Genomic DNA, 27694 nt, shown 5'->3' with positions numbered 1-27694 from the left:
TTTCACCATTTCATCCTCACACTCTTATTTGCACGTGGTTTTGCGAGCACTGATGCTAGGGGAATGTCTCATGATGTTGGACTTAAACTGGTCTGGTTTGGTCTTGAAGCTTCATTAAAGCATCATGTTATGCAGATGGATGTGGTTTTGCATACTTTAGTGTTTCTTAGAATTGTGGATCTTGGTTACTGTGGTTTAAAGCTGTCAGTAGTAAAGGTTGTATTGTAGATTAACACTATTGTGATCACATTATTTATTATTTGCTACTGTCTGCTGGCACTATAAACATTGCTAGGTGTACTTTGGTCAACTTGATGGTTTCCTGAAAGCCATCACTGTTATATAGTCTTCGCTTTTGAGGTTCAGTCAGTGCCTTTCATACTACATTGCAGAAGCGTACAAAAGAATTCAAAGGAAAATCTGGCTCAAAATACTTCCTTAAAGGAATATTCCGGGTTCAATACAAGTTAATCTTAATCGACAGCATTTGTGGCATAATGTTGATTACCAAAAATTAAATTCAACTTGTTTTTCATTTTCTTAAAAAAAAAAAATGAAAGAAAACCACACACAAAACAAAAAAACAATCGGGGTTACACTTCCGCACATATAATAGATGTGAATGGGGCCAATCTGTAAATGTTAAAATACTCACTGTTTCCAAAGTATAGCCACTAGACATAAACAATATGCGTGTTAACGTGATTTTAGTGTGATAAAATCATCTACTAACCTTTTATGTGTAAAATTATATCCAATTTTACAACTTCGTTGCGTAACGGTGTAAACCCTACAATGACTGCAAAAACTACAATTTAAGCAACTTTACAACTCAAGTAATACACAAGTTTCAACAAAAGAATTGATGTAATTGTATTTATAAAATTATAAGCATCACATTTCTGCCTTTAAACTCTCCAAAGATTGTCCCCATTCACTTCCATTGTAAGTGCCTTACCGTAACCTCGTTTTTTTTGCTTTTCTTTTTCGAGAAAAGGAGGGACGAGTCAAAATATTTATTTTATTTTTTGGTAACCAACATTATGCCAAAAATTCTGTCGATTTGAGGTTAACTTGTGTTAAACCCGGATTGTTTCTTAAAGGTTTATAGTAATGTAGTGTAGCCTTGTCAAAATATGCCCACTCTTTTTAAGGCCGAAGTATACTTCGGTTGCTGATTGCTCCATGCACAGTATGCATGATGCAAATTTTATCATCAGCACATTCTGCACGGACTGAAAATCTGGATGCACGCGGACAGTCCTCATCTCTGCGCATTGTCGCTGCATGTGTCTTCCGTTGACTGTACCAGAGATCCTTTTATTTATTATTTTATTATTACACAGAGACAACAACCTCCACGCTTTTGCCACAGGAGAGAGCGTAACGGTCAACTAGTGTGTTGCTACATTAAAGGCTCAGGTACTTTGTTTTTGCACGTTCCAGATTGCCTCGTGCTCGGTCAGCCATGTTGCCTTTGTGAGTATACTTTCCTGACCGCGAATGAATAGGAACGTGTTCAACGCATGCGTGCTTCAACTGCTTTATGACTCTTTTAGTACAGTCAATGGCCAGCACATGCGCAGACGACACGCACAGACGAGTCAAGAAAATCTAGGCGGCGCGCGGTCAAGCAGCGCGGCTGTCTTGATGACGCAATTTGCGTAACGCATACTGTGCGTGGAGGGATCTGCAACGCGCACACCCTAAGTATACTTTGGCCTTTAGTCACCGTTTGCGGAAACCATACAATGAAAGGGGAGAGCCATAAATTGACACCACCTGTCGCTAAATAGTCCATGTCTTCTCTTATAAAACAGCAATTTTATCGTAGAAAAATAAACACATAGTTCACTCAAAGTATTGTTTAGTGTAAAACATGTTGAAAGGACAGGCAGTCAGTTCATTAAGTGATAAGCTGTTTCCTCACAAAAGCAGTTTATTGCCTCCATAGACGTCAATTAAAAAAATGGCCTCTCGTCTCCTCGTCAGTGTACCGCCCATTGAATGTCTATGGGCGGCATTATGCTATTTTATGCTAAGCTTGTAGTCTCCCCTATGTAGACGGGTTCTGACTGTCATATTCATTCACGGTCAAAAGAGTATAACAGTTGACTGGACACGATCCAGAATTCAGAAGAATCAAGTAGGCTACTTTGGCCTTTTAGTCACTCTGGAATGTTTAAGGTGTGGAACACATTCCTTTGATCTAGTGTGTACTGTAATCATGTTACGCAACCTCAAAGGTAAAACTGGGCCTAGAGCCTAACAGTGAGGGACAGATCTGGCATGGTCTTCTTATAATTTGTAGTTAGAAAGTGACATTAATATGTAAAAACAAACTATGCTTTGGTCTAGTGATGCTAAACCTAGAGAATGACTCAAGCACAGGGCTCAGACTTGAACCTTGCCCTCACCCTTGTAATCAGAGAAACTGTACATTATACAATAGTTACAGGACATTCATGGCCATTCACTTGCAGATTGTTGGCTCACATGCTTGTGTAGCAGGAATTTTCCACAAAAAAAAGGTGGAGCTGCTGGTGTGTAATTGCAAAAGCGAAGCACTGTAAATGTATTCAGATTTCAGTATTCTGGCATTGAATATTCAAGGTAGGGTTTGCTGTGCAGCTGGGGTCATTTGAATCCATTACAGCTGCTTGGTAATTGGTGGCCAGACAGTATTAAGCATTACAGTGGGATATGGTTTATTTAAGCTGCGCTGTTGGCCAAGCTGAAAACTGAAATGCTGTTTTGGGTTTCCCACCTTGGTTGGGAAAGCAGGGTTTGAGGCATCTGGGCCCCCTTGTTTGGAAGAAATCCATGTTTTATAAATGCATACGCTAATATCATCCTCATAAATTGTCAACATTTGAATTTGAGCTTAGGAATTAATATCTGTATGATCAGCTGTTTATGATGACAACATAATCATTAGGCCGATGGGCTGAACAGTCATACTAATCCTAGCTCCTCTTAAACGCAATAAGCTCTGTTTGATGAAAAGAGAAGGACATTTCTTTCTATCAAACAAAAGCTGTTGAAGTGGCCTGTTGGGTTCATTGTTAATGAAGCAGGCTTTAATTTGTTTACTGCTTCATATGAACACACCATTATAAAATGAAGGACAGCATCACACGTTTGCTCATATTTAGGCTCAGGGATTTGAGCAAAGCCCTAAACAAAAGTATTAGTAAATTTAGCACCTAATTCTAAATCACTTCTCACATTTTCTTCAGATAATGTAAAAATTGATTTCTTTATAATAATAGTCTTTCTTTCAAATGTGTGGTTTAGCACGCTTATTCATTGTACTCTTCATCCCTTCCTGACGAGTGACAATTGTATTCTTGGTGATTTGGAGAATAAACAGGATGTTAAGAACATGTGAAATTCATAGTAGCTCTCAGTGCTGGCCTGAAGTTAATGCCACTGAAATTGAATCAGCCCTTTTAGGAGGCAGCCTCTCCTCTGGAGCACCAGCTTACCAGCCAGACCTGTGGCTTTGAATTTTCACTAACAAGAGCAGATCAGTACAAATCTATAATGATCCATGTTGACGGCCTGCGGCAGTGCAACCAATGTGTAGCTTAGCATTATGGGAGTATTCCGATTTTCAGTGTAATCTACAAGTGCTGGGTAAAAATATAGATTTCATAATTAATCGTGATCTTCATTTAAACAATCACGATATTGATTCATAAAGCTGAAGTAGGCCTATATAACTTTTCAGTGTTGAAATACTTTATTCTATCACAGCTTAATATGCAGAGACAACTAATGTATAAGTAAGCCATTCAAAGGTTAATTTTCTAAAAAACTGTAAACAGTGTAAAAAAGGGTGTCAGTGTTGTTTTTGAGCTACCCGCTTAGACCCAGACCAACAACGTTACTGAACCAATGGTTCAGTACCATTTGAAGACAAGGGGCATATTCAGAAAGCAGTTTTGAAAACATTGCTTATTTTTGCAGTTCAGTTTGGTGGCGCTAGTGTCGCAGAAATTACATCAGCTTTAAATTCCAAGATCAATCTTTAACTCTATGCACAGCCCTCTGCAATAAACTTGATAAATATAAACATTACAAAATGTGTAGCCTATATTTGGGCTGCACAAATAACCATATTTTAACCACGATCACAGTTTCTGCCTCACACGGTTAATTAAGCATAACCATCTGCGGTATCAGTGAGCTAGCAAGCTGAAATTATCAGCCATGTAAAGTTGCAAATTGTTGTTCATTATAGGCTGTCTTCGGTTGATAGACAAAATCACAAGCTCATTTGAAGTCTATTTTCAATTCAACTGACCCTTCTCGCTGTCTTCAGAAATTCGCCACTGACCAGTTTCACGTTTGAGCATGCTCTTACAATACGTAGCCATAGATGTTTACGTGTATCGTCTCAAATGACAGAATAATCGTGTATAATAATTGTGATTAAAATTGTGATCATCATTTTCACCATTATCATGCAGCCCTAGTCTCTCTCTCTCTCTCTCTCTCTCTCTCTCTCTCTCTATATGTGTGTGTGTGTGTGGTTTTAAGACCTCATTTATTGATGGAATGCATGGAATTGCAAACAATATAAAAAATAAACAAACATTGTGACATAATTGATTTATGGCTGATTATGTCCTTATGACTGATTTTGTATCTCTCTGATTAACAGGAACCTGCCATCATGGGTTTGCTATTACCAGCAAATGTGCTGAAGTGAGCTGGATTTTACCTCCGGTTTAAGCCCCACCCCTCCGCCAGGGGCCAGTCCACCCCTTTGTCCCACCGGTGGACGAGCAATCATGGCGGGAATCAAGCGCGGGTACGACGGTAAGATCGCCGGACTGTATGACCTGGACAAGACGCTCGGTCGCGGCCATTTTGCTGTGGTCAAACTAGCGCGGCATGTCTTCACCGGTGAGAAAGTGGCAGTCAAGGTGATTGACAAGACCAAGCTCGACACGGTTGCGACCGGCCACCTCTTCCAGGAAGTCCGCTGTATGAAACTGGTCCAGCACCCCAACATCGTTCGGCTCTATGAGGTCATTGACACACAGACCAAGCTGTACCTAATCCTGGAGCTCGGCGACGGGGGCGATATGTTTGATTACATCATGAAACACGAGGAGGGACTAAATGAGGAGCTGGCGAAGAAATATTTTGCCCAGATTGTGCACGCCATCTCGTACTGTCACCGGCTGCACGTGGTTCACCGCGACCTGAAGCCAGAGAATGTTGTGTTCTTTGAGAAGCAGGGCCTCGTCAAGCTCACCGACTTTGGCTTCAGCAATAAGTTTCAGCCTGGAAAGAAGCTGACCACCAGCTGTGGATCACTGGCTTACTCTGCCCCAGAGATCCTACTGGGTGATGAGTATGATGCACCTGCTGTGGGTAAGTGTGTATACTTGTGCAACTATGGAGTAATAGTAACTCAGCTCAGTAATTCAGACTCCACAGTGCAAACCAGAAGATTCAAGGTATTAACCAAGCACTTTTTCTTTTTAAACCATTATTGCAGAGCTTGGAAAACTGTTTATAAAAGGACTAAGCCACAAGAGGCCATGCGTTACAGTGATTTTACCCTTTGTAATGGGTGTTGGGTTTAAGAAACCCCCTTAAAAATGGAAAAACCGTTGATGCTACAGGACTGATCAGCTGTTCAGTAAGATTATGTATTGATTGTATTGAGCTTCATACTGCTGTCAAAAACACAGCTCAACCTCTTCATTAGACAACATGCCAGAACAAACCATAGATACTAAAAATGCAGTTTTTATCAGTCATTTGACAGCCACAAGTTGTGGATCATTAGGCCATGGATTCCTGTCATCATTGTCGAATTAACTCACCGATATAACAAATGCAAGTGTGCAGGTTGCTACAGGTTGAGGCCTGACCTTTTCTAAGGGGAAGTGGTGGTAGAGGATTGAGCATGTCGGGGCATGCAAACGGGCCTATAAAGAGAGATATTCCATGGAAGACATCCTCTGCTTTTATTGCACCATCAACTCACATAGCCTTTTATAGTTATCTTTTATTTTCTAAGTTAGGATAGTGAGGTGGAAATTCACAAAGATTATGCTGTCTGTGTTGTATTTAGCATAGCATCCAATTTACTAAATGAATTATGCAAATCAAAGAACGGGTTAAACATCCCCCATAAATTTCTCATCATGCAAGTTGGTTTTGATTGCTAGGTTGAGGCGGATGCAGCAAAGTACCACATTCTAGCATACTATGCTGGGACTGTACAGCATCACTCCACAACTGTGACATAGGCATTTGAATTATCTCTATGTAAAACTGTTTAGTAAGTTTGTTCCTGAATCTTTGAGTGTGGATTACAATACATGACTAAATATCTGAGTAGATTTAAAAAAATACTAGGTATCACACAACTAAATGGTTGCAGATCATCACACATCGAACGACTGAGGATCAAACATTACCCGACTGTCAAGTCCAATCCAATCACAAACTTGTGTGTATCACCGTCCTGTACATGTGTAAACACACGTGAATGTACGGGGAGGCTGCCATTTCCTTTCCTGCTACTCTGTGTTCCAAGTTACGCAGAAGCGGGTAAGTGCATTTGGGCATGGTCTTTGGCAAGAAGACGCAGACAGTATGGCCACTAGAGACTGCAACGCTAGGTGAATGGCATTTAAAAGTTAAACTACACTTTGAGTGCTTGTTTGCCATCTCATATCTTAAGCTTTATGATCCCGCTTGCTCGATTTCGTTTAGCTAGTCACTGTTTGACTTCAGGTTTGATTCAAGTGTTCAAGTGTTTTTTTTATTGTCATTCAACCATATACAGTTAGTACAGTACACAGAGAAACGAGACAACGTTCCTCCAGGACCATGGTGCTACATAAAACAGCTTAGGACAAACACAGAACCACATGAGACTACACAGACTGAATAAGACCTACACATTCCTACATAAAGTGCATGTGCAAACATGTACAATAATTACTAAAAAGGAAACAGGACAATAGGCACAGTAAGAGACAGTGAGAGACAGTGCAGCGCCGACCAGTACACATTTCTAATCTGAGTAGTGCAAAAAGATGACACTTTCTAAAAATGCTGAATGTACATACATACACACTGTATGTGTGTATGTATGTGTGTGTGTGTGTGTCTGTACGTATGTGTATAATTAGTTTTATTTTTTATTATTATCTTTGCCTCGCTGCTGTTTTTGTATTGTTTTTGTATTGTCGATCTCCACAGAGGAGCCGTCGATGTTCAGCGGAGAGTGGTCACTCTGTGCTCTCCTGAAGTTAACAACCATCTCTTTTGTTTTGTCCACATTCAGAGACAGGTTGTTGGCTCTGCACCAGTCCGTCAGCCGCTGCACTTCCTCTCTGTATGCTGACTCAACGTTCTTGCTGATGAGACCCACCACGGTTGTGTCATCGGCGAACTTGATGATGTGGTTCGAGCTGTGCATTGCTGCACAGTCGTGAGTCAGCAAAGTGAACAGCAGAGGACTGAGCACACAGCCCTGGGGGGCCCCAGTGCTCAGTGTGGTGGCGGTGGAGATGCTGTTCCCGATCCGGACTGACTGAGGTCTCCCAGTCAGGAAGTCCAGGATCCAATTGCAGAGGGACGTGTCCAGGCCCAACAGGTTCAGCTTTCCAATCAGATGCTGAGGAATGATTGTTGAATGCTGAACTGAAGTCTATGAACAGCATTCGAATGTGTGAGTCCTTTTATCCAGGTGGGTGAGGGCCAGATGGAGGGTGGTGGCGATGCCGTGGGTCTAGTGAGGGGGGCAGCTGGGTCTTGATGTGCCTCATGACGAGCCTCTCGAAGCACTTCATGACGTTGGGTGTGAGTGCGACGGGATGGTAGTCATTGAGGCAGGACACTGAAGACTTCTTCAGCATGGGGACGATGGTGGTGGCCTTGAAGCACGTTGGAATTACGGCGCTGCTCAGAGATGTCGGTAAGAACATCCGCCAGCTGGTCTGCACATCCTCTGAGCACTCTGCCAGGAATGTTGTCTGGTCCAGCAGCCTTCCTTGGGTTGACTCTACGTAGAGTTTTCCTCACATCAGCCGTGGTAAGACATAGCACCTGGTCATTGGGAGGAGGGGTGGTCTTCCTCGCCGCCACATCCTTCTGTGCCTCAAACCGAGCGTAGAAGTCGTTCAGCGCATCTGGAAGGGAGGCATCATTGTCACAGGCAACTGATGTTGTCCTGTAGTTGGTTATGGCCTGGATGCCCTGCCACATGTGCCGCGTGTCGCCGCTGTCCTGAAAGTGACTGTGGATTCTCTGGGCGTGTGTGCGCTTTGCCTCTCTGATGGCCCGGGACAGTTTGGCCCTCACTGTTCTTAGGGCCTCCTTGTTGCCTGCTCTGAAGGTGGAGTCCCGGGTCCTCAGCAGCGCACGCACCTCCGCAGTCATCCCTGGCTTCTGGTTGGAGCGTGTGGTGATGGTCTTGGAGAAAGTGACATCATCAATGCACTTGCTGATGTAGCTGGTCACTGATGCTGTGTATTCCTCCAAGTTGGTAGAGTCGCCATATGTTGCAGCCTCCCTGAACATGTGCCAGTCAGTATACTCAAAACAGTCCTGAAGAGCAGAGATGGCTCCTGCTGGCCAGGTTTTCACCTGCTTCAGAAGCGGTTTTGTGTGCCTGACGAGTGGTCTGTATGCTGGGATTAGCATAACAGAGATGTGGTCTGAGTAGCCGAGGTGGGGGCGGGGCTCCGCCCGGTACGCACCTGGGATGTTTGTGTAAACAAGATCCAGTGTGTTAGCCCCTCTTATTGCAAAGTCCACATACTGATGGAATTTAGGGAGCACTGTCTTGAGATTCGCATGGTTGAAATCTCCGGCAACAATAAACAGTCTGTCAGGGTGAGCATTCTGCAGTTCGCTAATAGCCCCATACAGTTCACAGAGCACTTCCTTAGCATTAGCACTGGGGGAAATGTAAACTCCGGTTATAATGACAGTGGTGAATTCCCGTGGTAAATAAAAAGGTCTGCATCTAACAGTCACAAACTCCACCAGCGATGAGCAGTGGTTGTTGCATGATTCTTATATTTGAGCAGTGTCTGGCGATAGTAAACACGAACACCGGTTGCTCCAATGTCCGTGTGCCGTACAAGTTGGGCTAAGAAACAAAAAATAGCACTATTTTGGATCCAGAGCGGCCGCTGCATGCTACCACGCCGCCATCTTGGATTAAAAAAAATAATAAAACAATTCGTGGAGTTTCATAAGATTTTCTTAATATTCGTGGAAAGCCAGCTATATAATATCAAACATGTTTGATATCCAAGGACTTCGAGTTAAAATTGTGCAGTGTATGGCAGCCTTTACTCTACATTTATTACCTGGGCACATTTTGTTATTGTTTAAATATCATGAAGTCAGTGCATCTCGGTACAGGTCTGCTTTGTAACTGTCTGTCAGCATCAGAGCAGAGCAATCAGGCATCCGACAGCTTTGGTTAATTGTATTTCCAGCCCTTATACAGGTAGGTCGTGGGACAGCTAATCCGCTCTTTGTTTGAGCTCAGCTTCCCTACTGGAGCCCTTAAACACACTTTATTGACACTGTCAGATTGATCAAATACGCCCAGAGTTTGGTTTGCACATCTGTTTATTACCTTATTGTGCAACTGGACAGATGTAACTGACGAGAGCCTGGAGCAGGGCGTATTTTGGACCCCAATTATTACCACTTGGACCCGAACATTAGGGCCCTATAATCATGGAGTATTTATGCTGATTTGTTGTACTGTTCTTCCATTGGTGTGGCAAAATAAGTAACGGCACCCAAATTACACCCTAGCCCAAAGGGTGTCTAAAAGATGGCAGTTTTTTTTGTTTTTTTTTTGTTTTTTGTTTATATTTTAAATGCTCTTCATTAATGAAAAATAGCAATTTAGTGTACCAGGATGGACACAATACTTATGACCGATAAAGACCCTCAGCATTAAATTGCTCATGTAGGAATCGCTGTCAAAGGGAGAAATATTGGAACAGGGCCAGGCTTAAGGGACACATGTGTCAGGCTGTCCTAACCTTGCTCTTTCCATCGTTGTAATGATGATGAGCAGCAGAATTCATTAAAAAAAATAATTAAATAATTTCAAGTGTTTATTTGGAAACTCCAGCAAAGGTTTCAACCAAATATATTTTCAGTTGGAGCTCGATATTGAATAGATATGCCTTTTATTTTTAATGCCAAACAGTTTTTGTACCATTGACAAGTCTAGATGTAATCGCAGCTGCTGCCTCTGTCATCTCTTGATTATTGGTGTTGTCAATGATGAAGAGTAGACTGATGTTTGGGGTGTGTTGTGGATGGGTGAGAATGTTAATGGATTATAGATGGATATATTTATTGGAATGACATTTACAGTCTGTCCTCCTGCCTCGTCCTCATTTGTCCTTGAATCAGACAACTAGTAGTAATTCCAGGAATTACAAACAAAAACAGATTTATTTAGCATTCATACTTGCACTACTGGTCAAAAGTTTAGGGTCACCCTCACTTACTTATTATTATTATTTTTTATTTTTTTGCGAAGAATAATAGGAAAGTCATAATCTTTGGGATAACAGAAATGGAACTATGGGAATTATGTTGACAAAAAAAATTCCTAAATAAATCAAAGCTATGTTATATTTAAGTATCTTCAAAGTAGCCACTTTTTGCCTAGAATTAGCAGAAATGTACATACATATATCCATACATATACATGACAACTGCAGGCCTGTGAATACTTGTTACTTAAATGATGTCGACTGTTTTGCTCAAATTTGATCGCGATTATTAATCCCAATTGTTTGAACATTTTTTTTTTTATTATTACAGGGCGGCACAATTTGGGCAAAAAAATAACTGTTGCCACTGCTTGGATATCAATTCTTCATAATAATAATAATAATAATAATAATAATAATAATAAAAAACGTAAAATTACAGTATACACCAGCGCTCATGTTAAACAAGGTGTTAAAACTACAAACCAGTAAATGATTCCTTTTGACAACATTTTTGTCTTGTTTTGCCCATGCTTTACTGCCAGTAAAAAGTTGCCCTATATGATGTTTGCACTTGAGTTCTCTCGAAGAGATTTATTTTTAAAATTATTACTGTGATGATCATATTAATAATTTAGCACCATTGACACTAGCGACTAGAGATGCTAGTCCGATTTCCGATATCAGAAAATCTCAGTATCAGCCGATGCCGATCCCAAGCTGATACCAGTGTTGTTTTTTTGCATAATCAGTTTAAAATATCTTTACATTATTGTGTGGAACTAATTGGGAGTACTCTTTAATATGTAAAGAAACACACCTCTAACTACACATTATTTCAATATAAATGTATAGCTTATTAAGAAACACTTTATTATTAACTAGTATACTGGATAATGTAGCAGCAAAATTAACAGTAATTCCAGTCTTCAAGTCTTCTGTAGAAAAGAAACCAGTGTTTTTTATTTTTTTTTAATAATTTTTGTTTTGTTTTATTTTTTATTTTTTTTAAGTGTTTCAAATTGTATCTGGACTTTAAAGGATTCAGATCTCTCTTTTGTTCAATTTAGTTGTAAGACATCAGTTCACTTTTCATTCACAGTTATTTTTTGGAACCCATTCAACTTAAATATTGTAAACAAATACTAATGATTACAATAATAATAATAAATTGTTATTAATATTATTATTATTGACTTTTTTAAATACAAGAGTAATATATTTAAGTCGTGCACTTTTTTAAACCCTCATGCTTTTATTTTGACATTTTAAACTCTCCAAGAAGTCTTGTATGTGTCTGTTTGTAGGCAAGTTCACAACAGTTTAATTCTTATTCCGATTCTGGTAAAATACACCTCCGGTGCCATTCTAAATGCATTTTATAAGTGAACCGAACTATTGATCATCTACATCCGAGATGTTGTTCTTGAGTAGCGCTCAAATATTGCGTACCGCGTGAAGGCTAAAAATAGCCGCGAGTGCATCACCAGCCTGTGCGTGAGTTTGTCAACTGAGCAGCACCATTCACTAACGCACTGCCGCTGCGCAAACTATATATTTACTTTTTAAACACAGCCTTTTGTGATTCACAGAGCTATCGCACGTCTTGGCTTGCAAAAGCAGTGGCTTTGAATAAAATAAACATGTGTCATATGAACTGCTTTAATGTTGGTTTTATGGTTCTTTATGTCATTTTTGGAGCTTGACCGTAACGAATGACTAACACACAGTATCGGATTTGGATCGGGCTCGTCGGACGGATACCCGATCCATTTAAAAACGGCAGTATCGGAGCCGATACCGATCCAGGTAACGGATCAGTGCATCCCTACTAGCGACTCACACAAACCGAACTCGGAGCGCAACTGTACTGTATACAGGGTTGGGAGGGTTACTTTTTAAATGTATTCCACTACAGATTACAGAATACAAGCTGTAAAATGTAATTTGTAACATTTCGTTAGATTACTCAAGGTCAGTAATGTGTTCTAAATACTTTGGATTACTTCTTCAGCACTGGTAGATTTTTTTCACTTGTTTTGACTATAAAAACTCTGTCAGTACAGTAAGACAAAATACACGTTAAAAATACATTCTCTGAAAAACCTAAATATCTTATGTAGTGTTGTTTCTAAAACAAGCTCAATCAAATTGATCATGTTTGAAAGATTTTTAGATATTTTTACAGGAAAACAATAAAAAAATTATCAACAATACGATTTTTGCCCTTATATCAAAGGTCTTACTAGAAAAAAGAAATTATGATCCAACGTGAATGTTCTTGAAAATATGATCGTGTCTGGTAATGTGCAAGTAAAATGGCTAGAAATAGCATTTTAGCTTAGCGTAAAGCTCACAATTTACACAAGGTTTATTTCTATTTCTTCTGCTCCAAACTTACTTCAAACGTACTTCTCTGTCTGCTCATTTGAATGTAACACATCATAAGAAAGTGTTTCACTTTTGATCGCATCATTTATATGCATAAATGTTTTCCATCTGAAAGGACTAAATATGAAATGAAACAAATGACAATAAAATGCAAAGTAATCTCTTCAGTAATCAAAATACTTTTTGAATGTAACTGTATTCTAAATACCAGTGATTTAAATTGTAACTGTAGTGGAATACGTATTTAAAAACGTAATCCCGGTACATGTATTTCGTTACTCCCCAACCCTGTCTGTATATAACACATAATCAGAGATTAATTTTATGTATATCGAGCATAGAACCGCTCTGAGACCGCTGAAACAATGTATCATTAACCTTGTGTGTGTTCCAAGTATGTGTAACACACTACAGATTAGAGCTTTGAGCATACAAGACAAGCCATACTCGTAAACATTCACGGCTACATATTCAGAACATGCTTGAAAGTGAAACAGTGATTGGTTAGTAGAAAACTTCTGAAGATGGCATAAAGGGTCAGTTGAGTTAAAAACAGACTTCGAAAGAGCAAGTGATTTGGTCCTGGTTAAAATACGATTAACTGTACAGCCCTAATTGAACCATTTTTGTTCTTGTTGGTCTCACTTCAAATGTCACCAGAGCCTAAACATCAGTTAGCATATTCACACCTGCACAGATCTGAATTTTCATCACGAATATGCATGATTCAATATTTGAATACAAAACAATACATGTCTATGAGCTCATCAAATCCAAAACATTGTACTGCAATTTTCTTTTCTTTTTTTATCATTTGGAAGAAAGGTTGTTTATTTTTATTACAATTTAAAAAAAAAAAAAAAAAAAGTTCCCAAAAAGATAATTTAGTGTTGTTTGCTTTGGGGGTACTTGCGGCAAAAAAGGTTTGGAAACACTGTTTCATTGGATTCATGATAAGAATAGACTAGTGTTGTTTGTGTTTAGCCGTATCTTAACATTTTTTAATTTCTGGTCTCAGGCAAAGTCAATGTGATAATTAGACTTCCATGCATTTATTTTTTTATTTCATATGGTCACGGGGCTTATGTAGGGCACAGATTGACATGCCTTATCAGAAAAACAAACCAGGGCTTTTGTCTTAAATATTGGCCTCTAAGGATTAGCATTGCTTCTGTGGTTTAAAAATCAAATTGAGTTCACTGAAGACTGTGTAAAGGGTAGCACATGGTAAATTGTGTGCTTAGATGTTGTTAATTTGGAATTCTCCTAAATAATTGTCCTCATTATGTGATAGCAAACCATCAAGAGCACACACTAGCTTTTTCATTGCCTCAATATTATGTCCTTTTCATCTTAAATTTGTATTATTATTGTGTAGCTGGATTGTTGTCTTGTGTTTCAATCGGTTGTCTGTTAATGTAAACACAGGAAACACAGGCTGAATTTCAGGACACTCATTCATGTCTTTAATATCAGTCTTGAGCCAAAGTTTTTGACGGGTTTAGTGGTGCTTTGGCAGCAAAGTTTGCAAGACTCTTGGTTGTTTGGAACGCTACATTCTTGCATTATGTTCTTCAGATTTTAGGTCTCAAATGTACATTCTTAAACCGGCGTACACGGTGCGAGTCTTGACACCCGGGAGGTTGTGAGCCCCAGCACGTTAGGAGTCCATTTATCTGATAATCGTACAGATACAGTGGTACACAATACGACTTTACGAAGTGGCAAATTCCTTACCGCATGAATTTTCACCCTATTTTTCATTATAAAACATGAAGCCAGAAAAGGAGATTTAATTCCTTGTGCCAGTTATAGCTTAAGATTTAGAAATAAAAGACTGGTATGGCTAGGGGCTGCGTTAATGGAAAACTCTTCATTTACCTATGTTCTTTTTTTTTTTTTTTTTTTTACAATTATGGATTATTATTCAAAATACTATCTGACATATGATAGATTCTGAGGAGAGGTCTGATTTCATGATTTTTACAGCACAGTCTGTCAGAGATTTGTTTTTTTTTTCTAGCACAACCTCTGGGTATGGCAGAGGATTTGTTTGAGCAGAGAACAGCATGGCCTTTCTGTAGAATCCTTATTAACGTGGTCATGAATGATATAGGGGAAAACAGTTGTAACACAGCCGTTTTATTCAAATGTGTAAAAGCTTCATGAACACTCCATTTTCATAGATTATACAGGTTGTAACGCCTTCTCTGGATTGGTCAACTTCGGGTTAACCATCCAACCTGACAACATCTAGTTGCTGTAGTTTAATTGGTAGAGCATGGCACTAGCAATGTCAAGGTCATGGGTTTAGTTCCCAAGGATTATATATACTGATAAAAAGTATACCTTGAATGCACTGTAGATGAAAGCATCTGCCAAATGAATATGTGGCTTGTCAGACATCTAGAAAATGTGTCTCTGCCAGTTCAGAAAGCCACTGTCCAAACACCTTGTTGTTGCCTTGTGATGTTACTTTTACAGCCCAGCCACCTAGAAATCTGTCCATTCAGAAATGTGAAAACCATCACCTAAGGCAGTCATGCAAGCACACACACACACACACACACACACACACACACACACACATCGAAAGACTGAAGTGTGAAATGCAGGGTGTGTGTGAATGTTCTCACTTACAGCAGAGTCCCTGAGCTCAAGTCGACAGCTCAGGTTCACCACCCAGCAAAGTGTCTCGCGCTTGCTATAAATGACTTTTTGTGATGTTAACTTTTATCAGAGCTCTAATGAAACATCTTGTTCACTAGATCTACTGTTCTTACATTATTTATGCACTACAGGTCATAGAGACTGTGGGTGCATAGTATTGATTCTGTGTCGATATGATGTGTTATGAAAGCCAGTCTGTAGTTTTTTTTCATAACGTATAAAGGCTATGATATAGAGGCTTATTACATGGCTCTCTGGTGTACTTGGTTCTGACTGATCAATCACAGCTGGTGTCAAATAAATATATATATATATATATATATATATATATATATATATATATATATATATATATATATATATATATGAGAGAGAGAGAGAGATAGATAGATATATTGCAATGAATTGCTATGTCCGTACTGTGGTTTGCCTAAGACAGCGCTACAGGGAGACAGGTGGTCTGCCACTGCGAGGACGATCGGCTGTCCTTCCTGTCTCCCTGTAGTGCTGTCTTAGGCGTCTCACTGTACGGACATTGCAATTTATTGCCCTGGCCACATCTGCAGTCCTCATGCCTCCATGCAGCATGCCTAAGGCACGTTCACGCAGATGAGCAGGGACCCTGGGCATCTTTCATTTGGTGTTTTTCAGAGTCAGTACAAAGGTCTCTTTAGTGTCCTAAGTTTTTATAACTGTGACCTTAATTGCCTACCATCTGTAAGCTGTTAGTGTCTTAATGACCGTTCCACAGGTGCATATTCATTAATTGTTTATGGTTCATTGAACAAGTATGGAAAACATTGTTTAAACCCTTTACAATAAAGATCTGTAAAGTTATTTGGATTTTTACAAAATTATCGTTAAAATACAGTGTCCTGAAAAAGGGACGTTTCTTTTTTTGGTGAGTTATATATACTGTATATATTATCACAATATCCAATTACATTGGCAACACTCGGGCTGAGGGATCGGTGAATATTCTTGATTTAGTTATTTTGCATTGAAAATTAAATTATTTAAAAAAATGAAAAACTTAAATCAAATACATTTCTAAATTCAAATTGCACTCCAAACGAAACAGCAGTTAAAATAATGAAGTGATTGAAAAACTAATAATTATAATAAAAATAATTTTCCACCTGCATGTTTAGACGGATACTGATACTGGTAAATGGAAAGGTGGTTACTTATATATATAAGTAACCACCTTTCCATTTACCAGTATCAGTATCCATCTAAACATGCAGGTGGAAAATTACTTACACAAATGAAGACATGGAAACAATTATAAATGTAAAAATAATAATTATAATGATGATAATACACACTGAAATATAAATCATGGTTTGAGGTGAACGTGTTTTTGTATTTATTTTATGTTTACTGCAGAGTTGCTTTCACAATGAACTGCTCTGTGGAAATAAAGCAAACTGAACTCAAAGAACCTCCTGAGCTGAGAAATCTGAGGTCATTTGCAGCACTCATAGATGATACTGTTCTTGCAAAAACCAATTCAGAAGACAGAAACAAAGAAAGAGTGAGAACCTTTTACATGTGCGTGTTCCACGAGACTGCACGCCTCCATACAAACAGCGTGCCATACATGCGCATAGACGGCTTTTCTGTCATCTGTTCTTAATAATATAATAGTGTTTCTTCAAGCACGTGTCTGTGTGTCTATGGGCAAATTATTTTTAATATTAATTTGATAATAATAGCCTAATAATAATAATTTAATACATTCATGGGAAAACGAGCCAAATATCGTCTTGACATCGTCAAAGGCATCAGCTATTGGCGATCACTCTGACCATCGTCGATCCCCGAAATCATTGTCTGTCGGCACAACCCTAATGTGCTTTTTCTCTATAAATTAACAAAACGTTCAGACAGTCTACTTGCTGGTTTGTACGACACATTCACAATCATTACCGCTTTTGCGCTGCGGCTCGCTTCGTGCATGCACTTGCATTAGTATTTCTCTGTAATGTAGAACAGTGTTTGCAATGTTACTTATAATATTCTTTCTCAGCCCTGGAACTCAAACCATTTTCTGATGCCCCCCCCCCCAATGTATACATATTTAAGTAATTAAATTAATATCATAAACTAGTCAACTATTGGCTAAAACTAACACCTACTAGTCGACTAGGAAAGTCTTTGGTCGGGGGCAGCCCTAGTAATTAGTGCAATTATGTACACTGTAAAAAAAAAAAAATCTGTAATTTTAACAGTAAAAGAATGTAAAAATGCTACAGTATAAAAACTTTAATTGGTTAAAATATATGGTAAAAATTTATAAAATATAAAAATAAATAAAATACATTTAATTTTATGGTAAAATGTTTTAAATTACCTTTTTTTTAGATGTAAAATGTGTGATTTTTACCGTATAATTAACGGTAAAAATGTATATTATTTTTAACGAGAGTACATATACTTTTTACGGTAAATTATTGTTAAAATTACGATAAAAGAAACAATAACCGGGCTTTCCCAGAATTCCTTGCGTGACTCATCACATTTCATTATATTTTATGGGAATAGTTATGATTCTTCTTATCTTTGATATCACTTATCTACATTAGGGTGTTCTGTGTTATATTTGATGCAGTTTAGTTAATGTTTATTGCATTATTTAAATTTGACATTTGTTACCCTGATTGACATTTGTTACCCTGAACTTCATGCCATCATGTGCCTTTTGGTAATTACTAAGGTGAGTAACAATACATTATAAAGTGAAAAGCAGATTTTTATAGTTTCAGAAGGTTAAAGTATTAAGTTTATATCATTTAAAAATAAAAAACGGTATTGCTCCGTGAAATATACAGCCATTAAAATTACATCCCATAAAGCCTGAAGCGTGATTACCGTATTTTGTATTGTGAATTTCTGGCAACCACAGCTGCCAGTTTTTTTTTTACCGTAAATTTAACAGGATTATTTTTTTTTTTTTTTTACACTTATCATCAAACTATAGCCAAATGTACACATTTGTTTCTGCTCTTCTGTGTTTGAATGGTGTAAATGGAAGTGAATAAAACAAAGTTTAGAGCAGTGGTTCTCCAGTGGTTTTGCTTCAAGGCCCAGATTTTACATTGGACATCAAGTGGCAACCCAACACAGTACCTAAATTGTCTGTTGCACAGAATTGAATCTTTAATGTTTCATGCTGTCTGCAGCCAACATTTCACAGCACAAAATACATTGGGGTTGGCACATAAGAGTGAAATCATATTTAATGTAGTCTGGGTTGTGTTTTCTATTACCTTGTTTAGTTTTGTTCATCTGTCTGCGTTGCCATCTGTGTAATTTGGCTAGCTTCTACCAAGTGACGGATGAATTTCCAAAATACTGTATAGTTTGATGGGATACATGGCCTTTGACATCAACATCAGAAGATATGTGAAGCGTTTTCTCCTTCCCTTTTAAAAGTTAATAAGCCTAATTGTTTTCCTTTCCTAAATATGCATGATTATATGGTAAGTTGTAGTTTATTTGAATTTCGCATATTTTTTTTTTCCTGTTGTCCAGACCTTTCAGGCACCACAATTCTGGTTCGTGACCCACCAGTTGAGAATCACCAGGTTACTGTGACTACGCCTACTGTGAATATTAATCTCAGAAAGATGATCTAAATCAGGACTGATCTAACTAGTCCACCTGTCACCAGTCTTGGATGAATATTAGAAAAGGACTTATTATTCATATGCTTCAGAAGAGGAATTGATGCATACCCTCCTTCACAGCACTGCTCTGCTCCTCCATGGGCCGCTCTGAAGCTGCTTACTGCAGAGTAGAATTGGCTCAAAAAGTTGCCAAGTGACAAATCCCCCAATCACTAATTAAAGCACCAGTGAGGCACATATGCTCGCTGCACGCCTGTGCAAGTCCTACCACTTCTGTTGCACTGGAATCACATTGGGGGATGGCAGGGGGGTGTATTTCCTACCCTCCTCTTCCTCTTCTCCTCCCAGCACTTCTTGCTCTGTTGATCAGGAATGGAGAGAGATGCTCTGTTTCAAAACCTAATGAGCGGTGTACAGAGGCAGCATTTTAAGACATCATAGGCTCTCCAGATGCAAACTCTGTTCCATAAGGTCTGCAACTTAATTATGCTGCCTCCTAAAGGCCAAAGTATATTTTGGTTTTCAGTGTACTGGTACGTCTGGCACAGTGCATGTAACACAAATTTCATAATTTGCATAGTATGCACAAGCTCATACAGATGCACTACTACTACTACACTACTAATGCTTTGTGATCCTTTTTTGGCACAGTTATCGACAGACAGAAGATGTGGACTCTCCGTGTTTAGCCTAGTTTTTCTAGACACGTGGGCAGTCTGTGTTTTTGTGCATCATCGGCACATCTGCCTGTCGTTGACTGTGCCAAAAGAGGATCACAAAGCATTCGTTTTGTGCATGTGTCGAACACATACGTATGGGCTCACGGTCAAAAGAGTATACTTTGAAAGGCCTAGTGCTTGACCGTGCGCGAGACAGAATGGCATGTGGAAAAGCGGTGTATAATACCCTAGCCTTAAGATGCCTTATTTTTGCTGAATTTCAAGGCAGCGTGCACTGGGGCAACAAATCTAAGATGGCAAATAGGGCAACAAATCCAACATGGCAGATGAGTCAAGTGAAAAGTGTATTAGAAATAAAACTTTTTATTCAATCAATACCTAAAAGTATTGCTTAAGTAGTTCTGTGTAAATAAAACAGAAATTTACCAATATGAATGTGCTATGTATTTTTAGTCTGGTCGTGTCTTTTTTTTTTAGAGAAACGCACCATTAGCTTAGCAACATGCTATCTAAACTCTACTGTAAATGAATTGCTCGAGTTTAATGTGTGGAGCACTATTTGTGGTGTGTGGAATGGCTGCCTGAAGAGCTTTTCAAATCGGACTGTAAAATATTGGAATTGGTGGTTGGTTTGGAGAGGTACTACCAGGATGTTGTGTCCATTTAAAACACAATGAATCCAGTTCTCAATTCCAATGCCAATTTATGTATCTTCTCAGCAGCATAATAGACATTCCATTCAGTTGCTATCAGGAATTGGGGACATTACAGGTCATTGAATGTTATGGAGTTGGACATGGTGTGATGGTCGGAATGTTGGGAGGAAGACTTGGAAGTCATTGGTGTCTTAATGGAAAAAAAGATACAAGTTAGGGAACACATGATACGTGAACTCTATTAATAAACAAACATGAAATAATCAAACATTCTTATTAGATACTAAATCAAATTCATACACAATCTGGCACAAGATGACAAAAAAAAAAAAAAACCTGGAATATAAAATATATCATCAATGCAACACTTCCTAGAGAGAAAAATCACTGTAAGGACAGGAACTCACCAGCAACACTCAGAGCACAGAAAAAGGAGCTCTTAAATATTCCACAAAGGCAATTACAAGAATTGCTAACACCTGGAGGTCCAGTAGGCGGAGCTAATCAGTTGGGATTTTCTATCAAGACAGTTAGGAGGATGCTGCCTAGAAGCCAAATGCCTATGTGGGCAGCAGGCAGCACAACAGCTAGCTAGGTTTTGGAACAGAGAGGGAGAGAGCAGAAAATAAATGAGAGTGATGAATAGTTCTAGCTGTTAAAGGAAAAGGGGGAACTATGTTTAGAGTAATATCTTCCTGATCTTGCCTGAGACAGGTGTACAACGTGAAGTCCACCCAGAGGGCCATAAATCCAGGCCGCTGGTTGCTATGGTTACACCTGCTGCTGTTGTTGAGCCAGGTGTGTGTTTGTGCTTTTTCAGAGACATGCCCTTGGCTCAGATCACTCATCAGAACTGACAGCAGCACAAATAAACCAAACAATCCAGGTGCATCTAGCTCTTTTTTTGATGGCAGGTTTTTTCCTTCAGCGCTCCATAGATACACATTGGTTTTCCTTATGGTGCTTTTTCACATGATTTCAAATAATTTGTTTTTGCATGATAATGTTTTTACGCTTCATGCTTGGTTAATATGAGGAAACAAAAACTGGTGTCTGGCTGCTTGAGCTTCATTATGTGCCAGTCTGTCTCTGTTAAAGACCTCATGAAATGGCTTGAGGAGCAGCACAGTTTTCTGTCCTGTGCTGACGCTTTTCCTATTGAAACAGGAAGTTTAGGTGGTACATATTGAACGGCTCAATCCTTTGTTTGTCATAGCCAATAGGCTTTAGTTTCATCATGAACCATGATTTGCTACTTGCTGGTCGGTTGCAGGGACAGGGGCATTTTCATTCTAGAGAGCATTTGATTGGAAAATATGTGTAGTGCAACATGAGCCATCAATATTTTGGTCCATTGTCCTAGAAGAGAAAGATTGTACATTTTGAATGCTTATTTCTGCTAAAAGGGAATTTTGTTGAATCAAGTGAATTAATGTTGAAGATGACATTAGTATATAGATGGCCTCAAGGCTTAAAAGCTATCAATATTGATTTAATAGGGCCTTTAATGCCTATACATTATCAGCTACAGAAATATTGGTATTCTGAGAACACTAATACGTACAGTAATGATTAAATCCTGTATTTTGACCTATATTTTGTGAGTCTGTGCATGGATTTATATGCAGATTCCTTCTTCAGACACGCACCTTTTCCCTCAGACGGTGAGGTCTGACCTCTGACTCGACTCCTTTTTTCATGTAAAAACATGAAAGGAGTGAACACAATCCTTAAAGGTGATGGGAAGAGTAAAGTGAAAACTTCTCTTTTCCCAGTCAACTTGCTGCCCTCAGACAAGGATGTAGCTACAAATATGTCCCTTTCGGTTCCTGCTGGAACATCGGTTAAATGGAGTCTGCTACAGCATGCAGAAACCACACAATACAAAAAACCAGAGCCCTTCCCTAAATTACAAATGGTCCTCATTGTTTTTGTCCCCTTGGGTTCAGGTCAGCAGTCATAGGATGTTATTAGGCCATTGAATGGCTTTTGTGTGTCATTATATGACAAAGACCTATGTTAAAATGTCACATGTGGCATCTAAAATACAGCAAAAATCTAGTTATAAATGCTATTAAAATATCTGTCCTGACACACTCATTCTCACAAATCATGAGTTAAGGCAAAGGCCTTGTATTTCAATTAATGTGTAAACTAGTTTGTAGTCAAGTACTCTAACAAACGCACACAAAGAGTAGTCAATTAATTGAAATTTTGAATTTAAAGGTGCACTCAGTAACTTTTGTCTTTGTGTCATCTTGGACATACACTGACACCTAGCGGCTTGGATGCAGCATCATTTAAAATCAATAGTTTTCAGTTTCAGATGCCTTTGTAGAAATGTAGTTTTCACAGTCAGACATGATTACTTTAATCAATGAGTGAAAGTGTCCAATAACAGGACGGTTACTGAGATTAAGCGAGTAGTATTTGGCTGGTCATGTGATTCTAACATGGCAGCCCCCATGTGCGGACCCTCTCCATGTAGAATAAAACAGCTTTTATAAGGTTACTGATATGACTGGAGTCTTCATTTTAATGTGAATGGTCATGATTTCCTACATATATTACAAAATTAGAATTCATGTCTTTAGGAGTTAAACTTTTATAATGAGGACATTTTTATTATGTTTGTATTATGAAAAAATTAGCATAATGCATAAACAAGATCTAAATAAAAAGTGGAGAGAAAAAATTGCACTCAGACATAAAAACATACTTTCGAAGTCTTCTGACGTGATACATTCACTTTAAAGAATGACAGAATTTTCTTTTTAGGAGAACTAACAGCAAGATTTAGGTGAGAGAAGCTGTTTCAATGTTGCCCATAGCAGGCAAAAGCACAAAGGATAATTAAATTGCAGTTTTCGAGTAGTGTTTTTACTAGTGTAATATTTAAAGCTGAACGAGTACTCGATTACTTGTGCACATCCCTAGTGTAAACTCTTGTCACTTTTAATTTAATACAGTGGTCCCAAAAATTATTTGGAAACTTAAGCTGCACTTAAAAAAATGTATGCATGTCATTACATTTAGATAACAAAATATCAAATCAATTGACCTGTTTCAGTGACGTCACTTTTTTCCCCGCAGCCGCCATATTTGTGACCATCAGCGGGAGGAAACAATTGTGGTGAATGGAAAAACTACCATAAAACGATCTCAAGAAAAACATCAAAAAATGCTTTTTATCCAAGCAGAGTCCAAGGAAAGGTCTGAAGTCAGCACAAATATATTGCTACATTTAACTTTTGCAGACATTTAAATATATTTTATCCACGTTTCATCTCTGTATGCCCACGTGTCTGATGTGTGCCCGGCAAGTGCACATGCCTACCGGTACATCACTGTAAACTAGAGCCTGACCGATACCGATTTTTGAGGAGGAAAATTCACAGATTACCGATATGGTGGCCGATATAGTTCATTTTTGAGCTGGAATGAAAACAGACCTTTTCTATGTGGATTGTTCGCCGATTTTGCACCGATATGACTATGCAAAGGTACTCAGTAGGCTGCTTTCTTAAACATTTTTATCAAAGAATATTTGACATTATTATTATACATTGTCAACAAATTCTAGAAATGAACACTGAGAAAATAAAGAATAAAAATACAATAAATAGCTAAATAAACATCAGTACTGTATTTATTTATTTTTTGGTACAACAAAGCCTCCGGTTTCAAATTATGTAACATAATTGGGATATGAAGTAGGGGGGCATTCATAAAAAAAAAAAAAGGTTCGGAATCACTGTCCTAAGTGCATTTCCAGTTTAATTGTATCTGAATCGATAATGGTATAAATATAATTGACACGTGTATTGACACATGTCAGACATCTGACATGTCTGAATAAATGAGCAAAAGACCCCACAAGTGTTTTTATCCCCACTCTCCCCCTTCATCGCTGTTTTTCTTTGGCGAAATGAAGCCGTGTCAGTTAAAAGATAAAAGTTAATTGAAATGAAGAAGCACAATGAAGAAATATGGAATTTTGCTCACAAACATGGCAGTGTGGTCATACAGTGATGTCACATGAAACAGGTCAGTAGGTGTCTGCAAAATGTGAACTGTGAATTTAGTTCTATTGTTTTATCATTTAAAACCTCATTCATTTTGTGAATTTTTTTTTTTTTTTAAATGTGCTTTCTTTGAAATACCACTTGGTTTGATAATTTTTCATCTAATTCTATGACATTCAAACATTTTTAAGTCTGGCAGAAGTATCCAGATACTTTTTGGGGCCACTGTATATATAACTACGAAACGGTCTTGACATTATATAATCATTGGGTAATCTTTGGGTACCTAACCTTTAATAAAATTTTGCTGGAAAGTATTTTGTGTAAATGGTAATTACAGACATTCGATATAGTTAGCTTGATGAACATCTCCAGATAAATATAGCCTAGTTTCCTTTCACTTTATGACTTTATTTAAACCAGTTTTATGTCATAGTTCAGCAACAGTTGCCATGCTTTCTATAATGCATTATTCCTGTAAGTGGAATGGCTCTTGCTAAGGCATAAATCACTAAACAAAGCTTTGGTGTCTAACTTTACCATCACCGTTTGTGCTACCGAGATGAACGATACCTTAAATCATGGCGCTTATTGAGGAAAGCTGTGCTATTACTTTTTTAAACCATGTGTCCAATCGTTTAAAAAAGTAATAGCACAGCTTTCCTCAAAAAACACCATGATTTAAGGTATCATTCATCTCGGTAGCACAAACGGTGATGGTAAAGTTAGACACCAAAGCTTTGTTTAGTGTACCTTATGTACCTTAAATCATGGCGCTTATTGAGGAAAGCTGTGCTATTACTTTTTTAAACGAATGGACATATGGTTTTTGCCTGACAGATGATAAAATAGGTGAAAGAAATGCCATATAAATAGATTGAAGGAGGTACCCAAGCCATACCGATGGACCAGAATATCATATCATATATATATATATGTCATAAAGAGATAAAAACCATTCAGAACACCTAAAAGAAGAAAGCAAATAAGAATACCATGACAGCCACCAAAAACACCCTAGCATTGTGGTGGTGAGTTTTGCAAGGACAAGCCCATTTTCTTCAATGAAATGTAAAGATCTAGGCTTGTTTTCATTTGTGAGGTCGTAAAGTTATACCACCTGGATTCAGACACCTGTGTTATTTAATAATGGTCTGTCATGTCATTAATTAGCATACGCAATCTTACCACATTGCTTGCTTTGTTTGACCGACTGTCACTCCTCAAAGCTGTCTTACTGTATTTCAACTCACTGGATATACTGAACTGAATGAGTTTGTTTTCTTCAGAAGTAAAGTTAAGCTCTTCTTGTAGTAATCAGATTCATGGTTGGGAATATTAGGCCTTTGTACTTTTCTCTGTGAGCTGTTTCCCTCTGAATTATAGAGAGCTCTAGTTTACGGCAAACCCCAGAGGTCTAACGTGCTGATTTTCACTCGCATTATGCATGTATGGAGCAGTGGAGTGCAGTCGAAGAACAGCATGAGAAGACTGTGGGAGACAATGAAGGATGCGCGTTAGGGATGTATGCTTTTGCTTTCATGTAGATGAAGGATAGATGCATCTTACACATTTTGAAACTCAAGCTGTCGAATTCTAGATTGATTGCTGAATTTACATCATTTTGAGTCTATGATGGAGTTGGATGGAGAACAAGATTGTTAGCATGTTGCCCTCTGTAGGCATTTTTTCAAAGTTATTCAGTGCCAGACACTAAAATCTCTAACTCACAAAGGAGTTCAGCAGGGCAGTGAGAGGTTTAAGATGAGATGTTGAATTTTAATGCTGGATTGTATCTGTGTACGCCTTGCTACCAATTTGATCTCATATTGTGTTATGATGTTAATCTTTTGTTTAGTGCAGATGTTTTTAGTAGGGATGTGCAAAACTATATATTTTCAAGTACATTTTTTGGTGGGTTACCTGAACGGTCAACTAATCGGTCTTAAAGTCCTGTAGAATTAGGCTGGCTTCGTGTTCACCCAACCCCAAGAAGATGCTCAAAAAAAAGTCATGACATTTACATTACATTTACATTTATTCATTTGGCAGATGCTTTTATCCAAAGCGACTTACAAAAGAGGAAAACATAAGCGAAACATCTTAAGGAGACAGTGGTATGAAAAGTGCTGTATTACAAAGTTTTACTAGCATCAGAATAGTATTCAAAACAGACTAAAGTGCAACAGGAAAACATTTTTTTAAAATGACTGGTTAAGTGCTCATGGAAAAGATGTGTTTTTAGTCATTTTTTGAAGACAGAGAGTGAGTCAGCTTCACGGATGGAGTTGGGAAGATCGTTCCACCAACGTGGCATGATGAAGCTGAAAGTCCGGGAAAGTGTTTTGGTGCCTCTTTGTGTTGGTACAACAAGGCGACGTTCCTTAGCCGACCGCAGGCTTCTAGTGGGTGCGTAGCTCTGCAGAAATGATTTTAGGTATGCTGGAGCAGACCCAGTGACTGTTTTGTATGCCAGCATCAGAGCCTTGAATTTGATACGTGCATCAACTGGCAGCCAGTGAACAGAGACAAGGAGTGGTGTAACATGTGCTCTCTTTGGTTCATTAAAGACCAGACGTGCTGCTGCATTCTGGATCATTTGCAGGGGTCTAATTGCACATGCAGGGAGGCCTGCAATGAGAGTGTTACAGTAGTCCAGTCTAGTTATGACAAGTGACTGGACAAGCAGTTGTGTGGCATGTTCATGACATTTACATTTCTTCATTTAGCAGACATTTTTATCCAAAGCAACTTACAAATGAAGACAGACTTATGTCACGAGTCATGACACAACAGCAAAAGATGTCCGTCTGCATTTTTAAAACTGGGATGAATTCAGAGATGCAACTTCTGTGCAAACTGTCTAACACAGGGCTTTAGGCTAATATTCGAGAGGTGTAGTACCGGTGCCACCAAGCTGGCACCAGCACATGAATTGGTGAACATCGACAGTGGTTTGGGGGCTAAAAAATTAAAAGTATAAGGAAAATACTAATATTTAACAACTAATAATAATAGTGAATCATTTATATAAATTATTTTAAATTAATAAATTATACATTGCACACATAAGTACAATTGCCAATTATATTGCATATTTTGTCCCATTGAAATGCCACTCAACAG

General features: G+C 38.4%; 1 protein-coding gene across 1 annotated transcript in view; it reads left to right on the top strand.

The window, feature by feature from the left end:
* The window catches only part of snrka (SNF related kinase a), a 66583-nt gene that overhangs the window by 510 nt on the left and 38379 nt on the right, over positions 1 to 27694 (top strand). The window contains exon 2 of the mRNA XM_051721340.1: positions 4670 to 5388. Coding sequence (XP_051577300.1) covers positions 4800 to 5388 — 589 coding nt within the window. The 5' untranslated portion in view covers positions 4670 to 4799. The remainder of the gene's footprint in view (positions 1 to 4669; positions 5389 to 27694) is intronic.

This window comes from Myxocyprinus asiaticus, chromosome 16, assembly GCF_019703515.2.
Source record: "Myxocyprinus asiaticus isolate MX2 ecotype Aquarium Trade chromosome 16, UBuf_Myxa_2, whole genome shotgun sequence".
NCBI lineage: Eukaryota > Metazoa > Chordata > Actinopteri > Cypriniformes > Catostomidae > Myxocyprinus > Myxocyprinus asiaticus.
The sequence above is the reverse complement of the archived record's forward strand: the minus strand, read 5'-3'. Positions and strand labels throughout refer to the sequence as shown.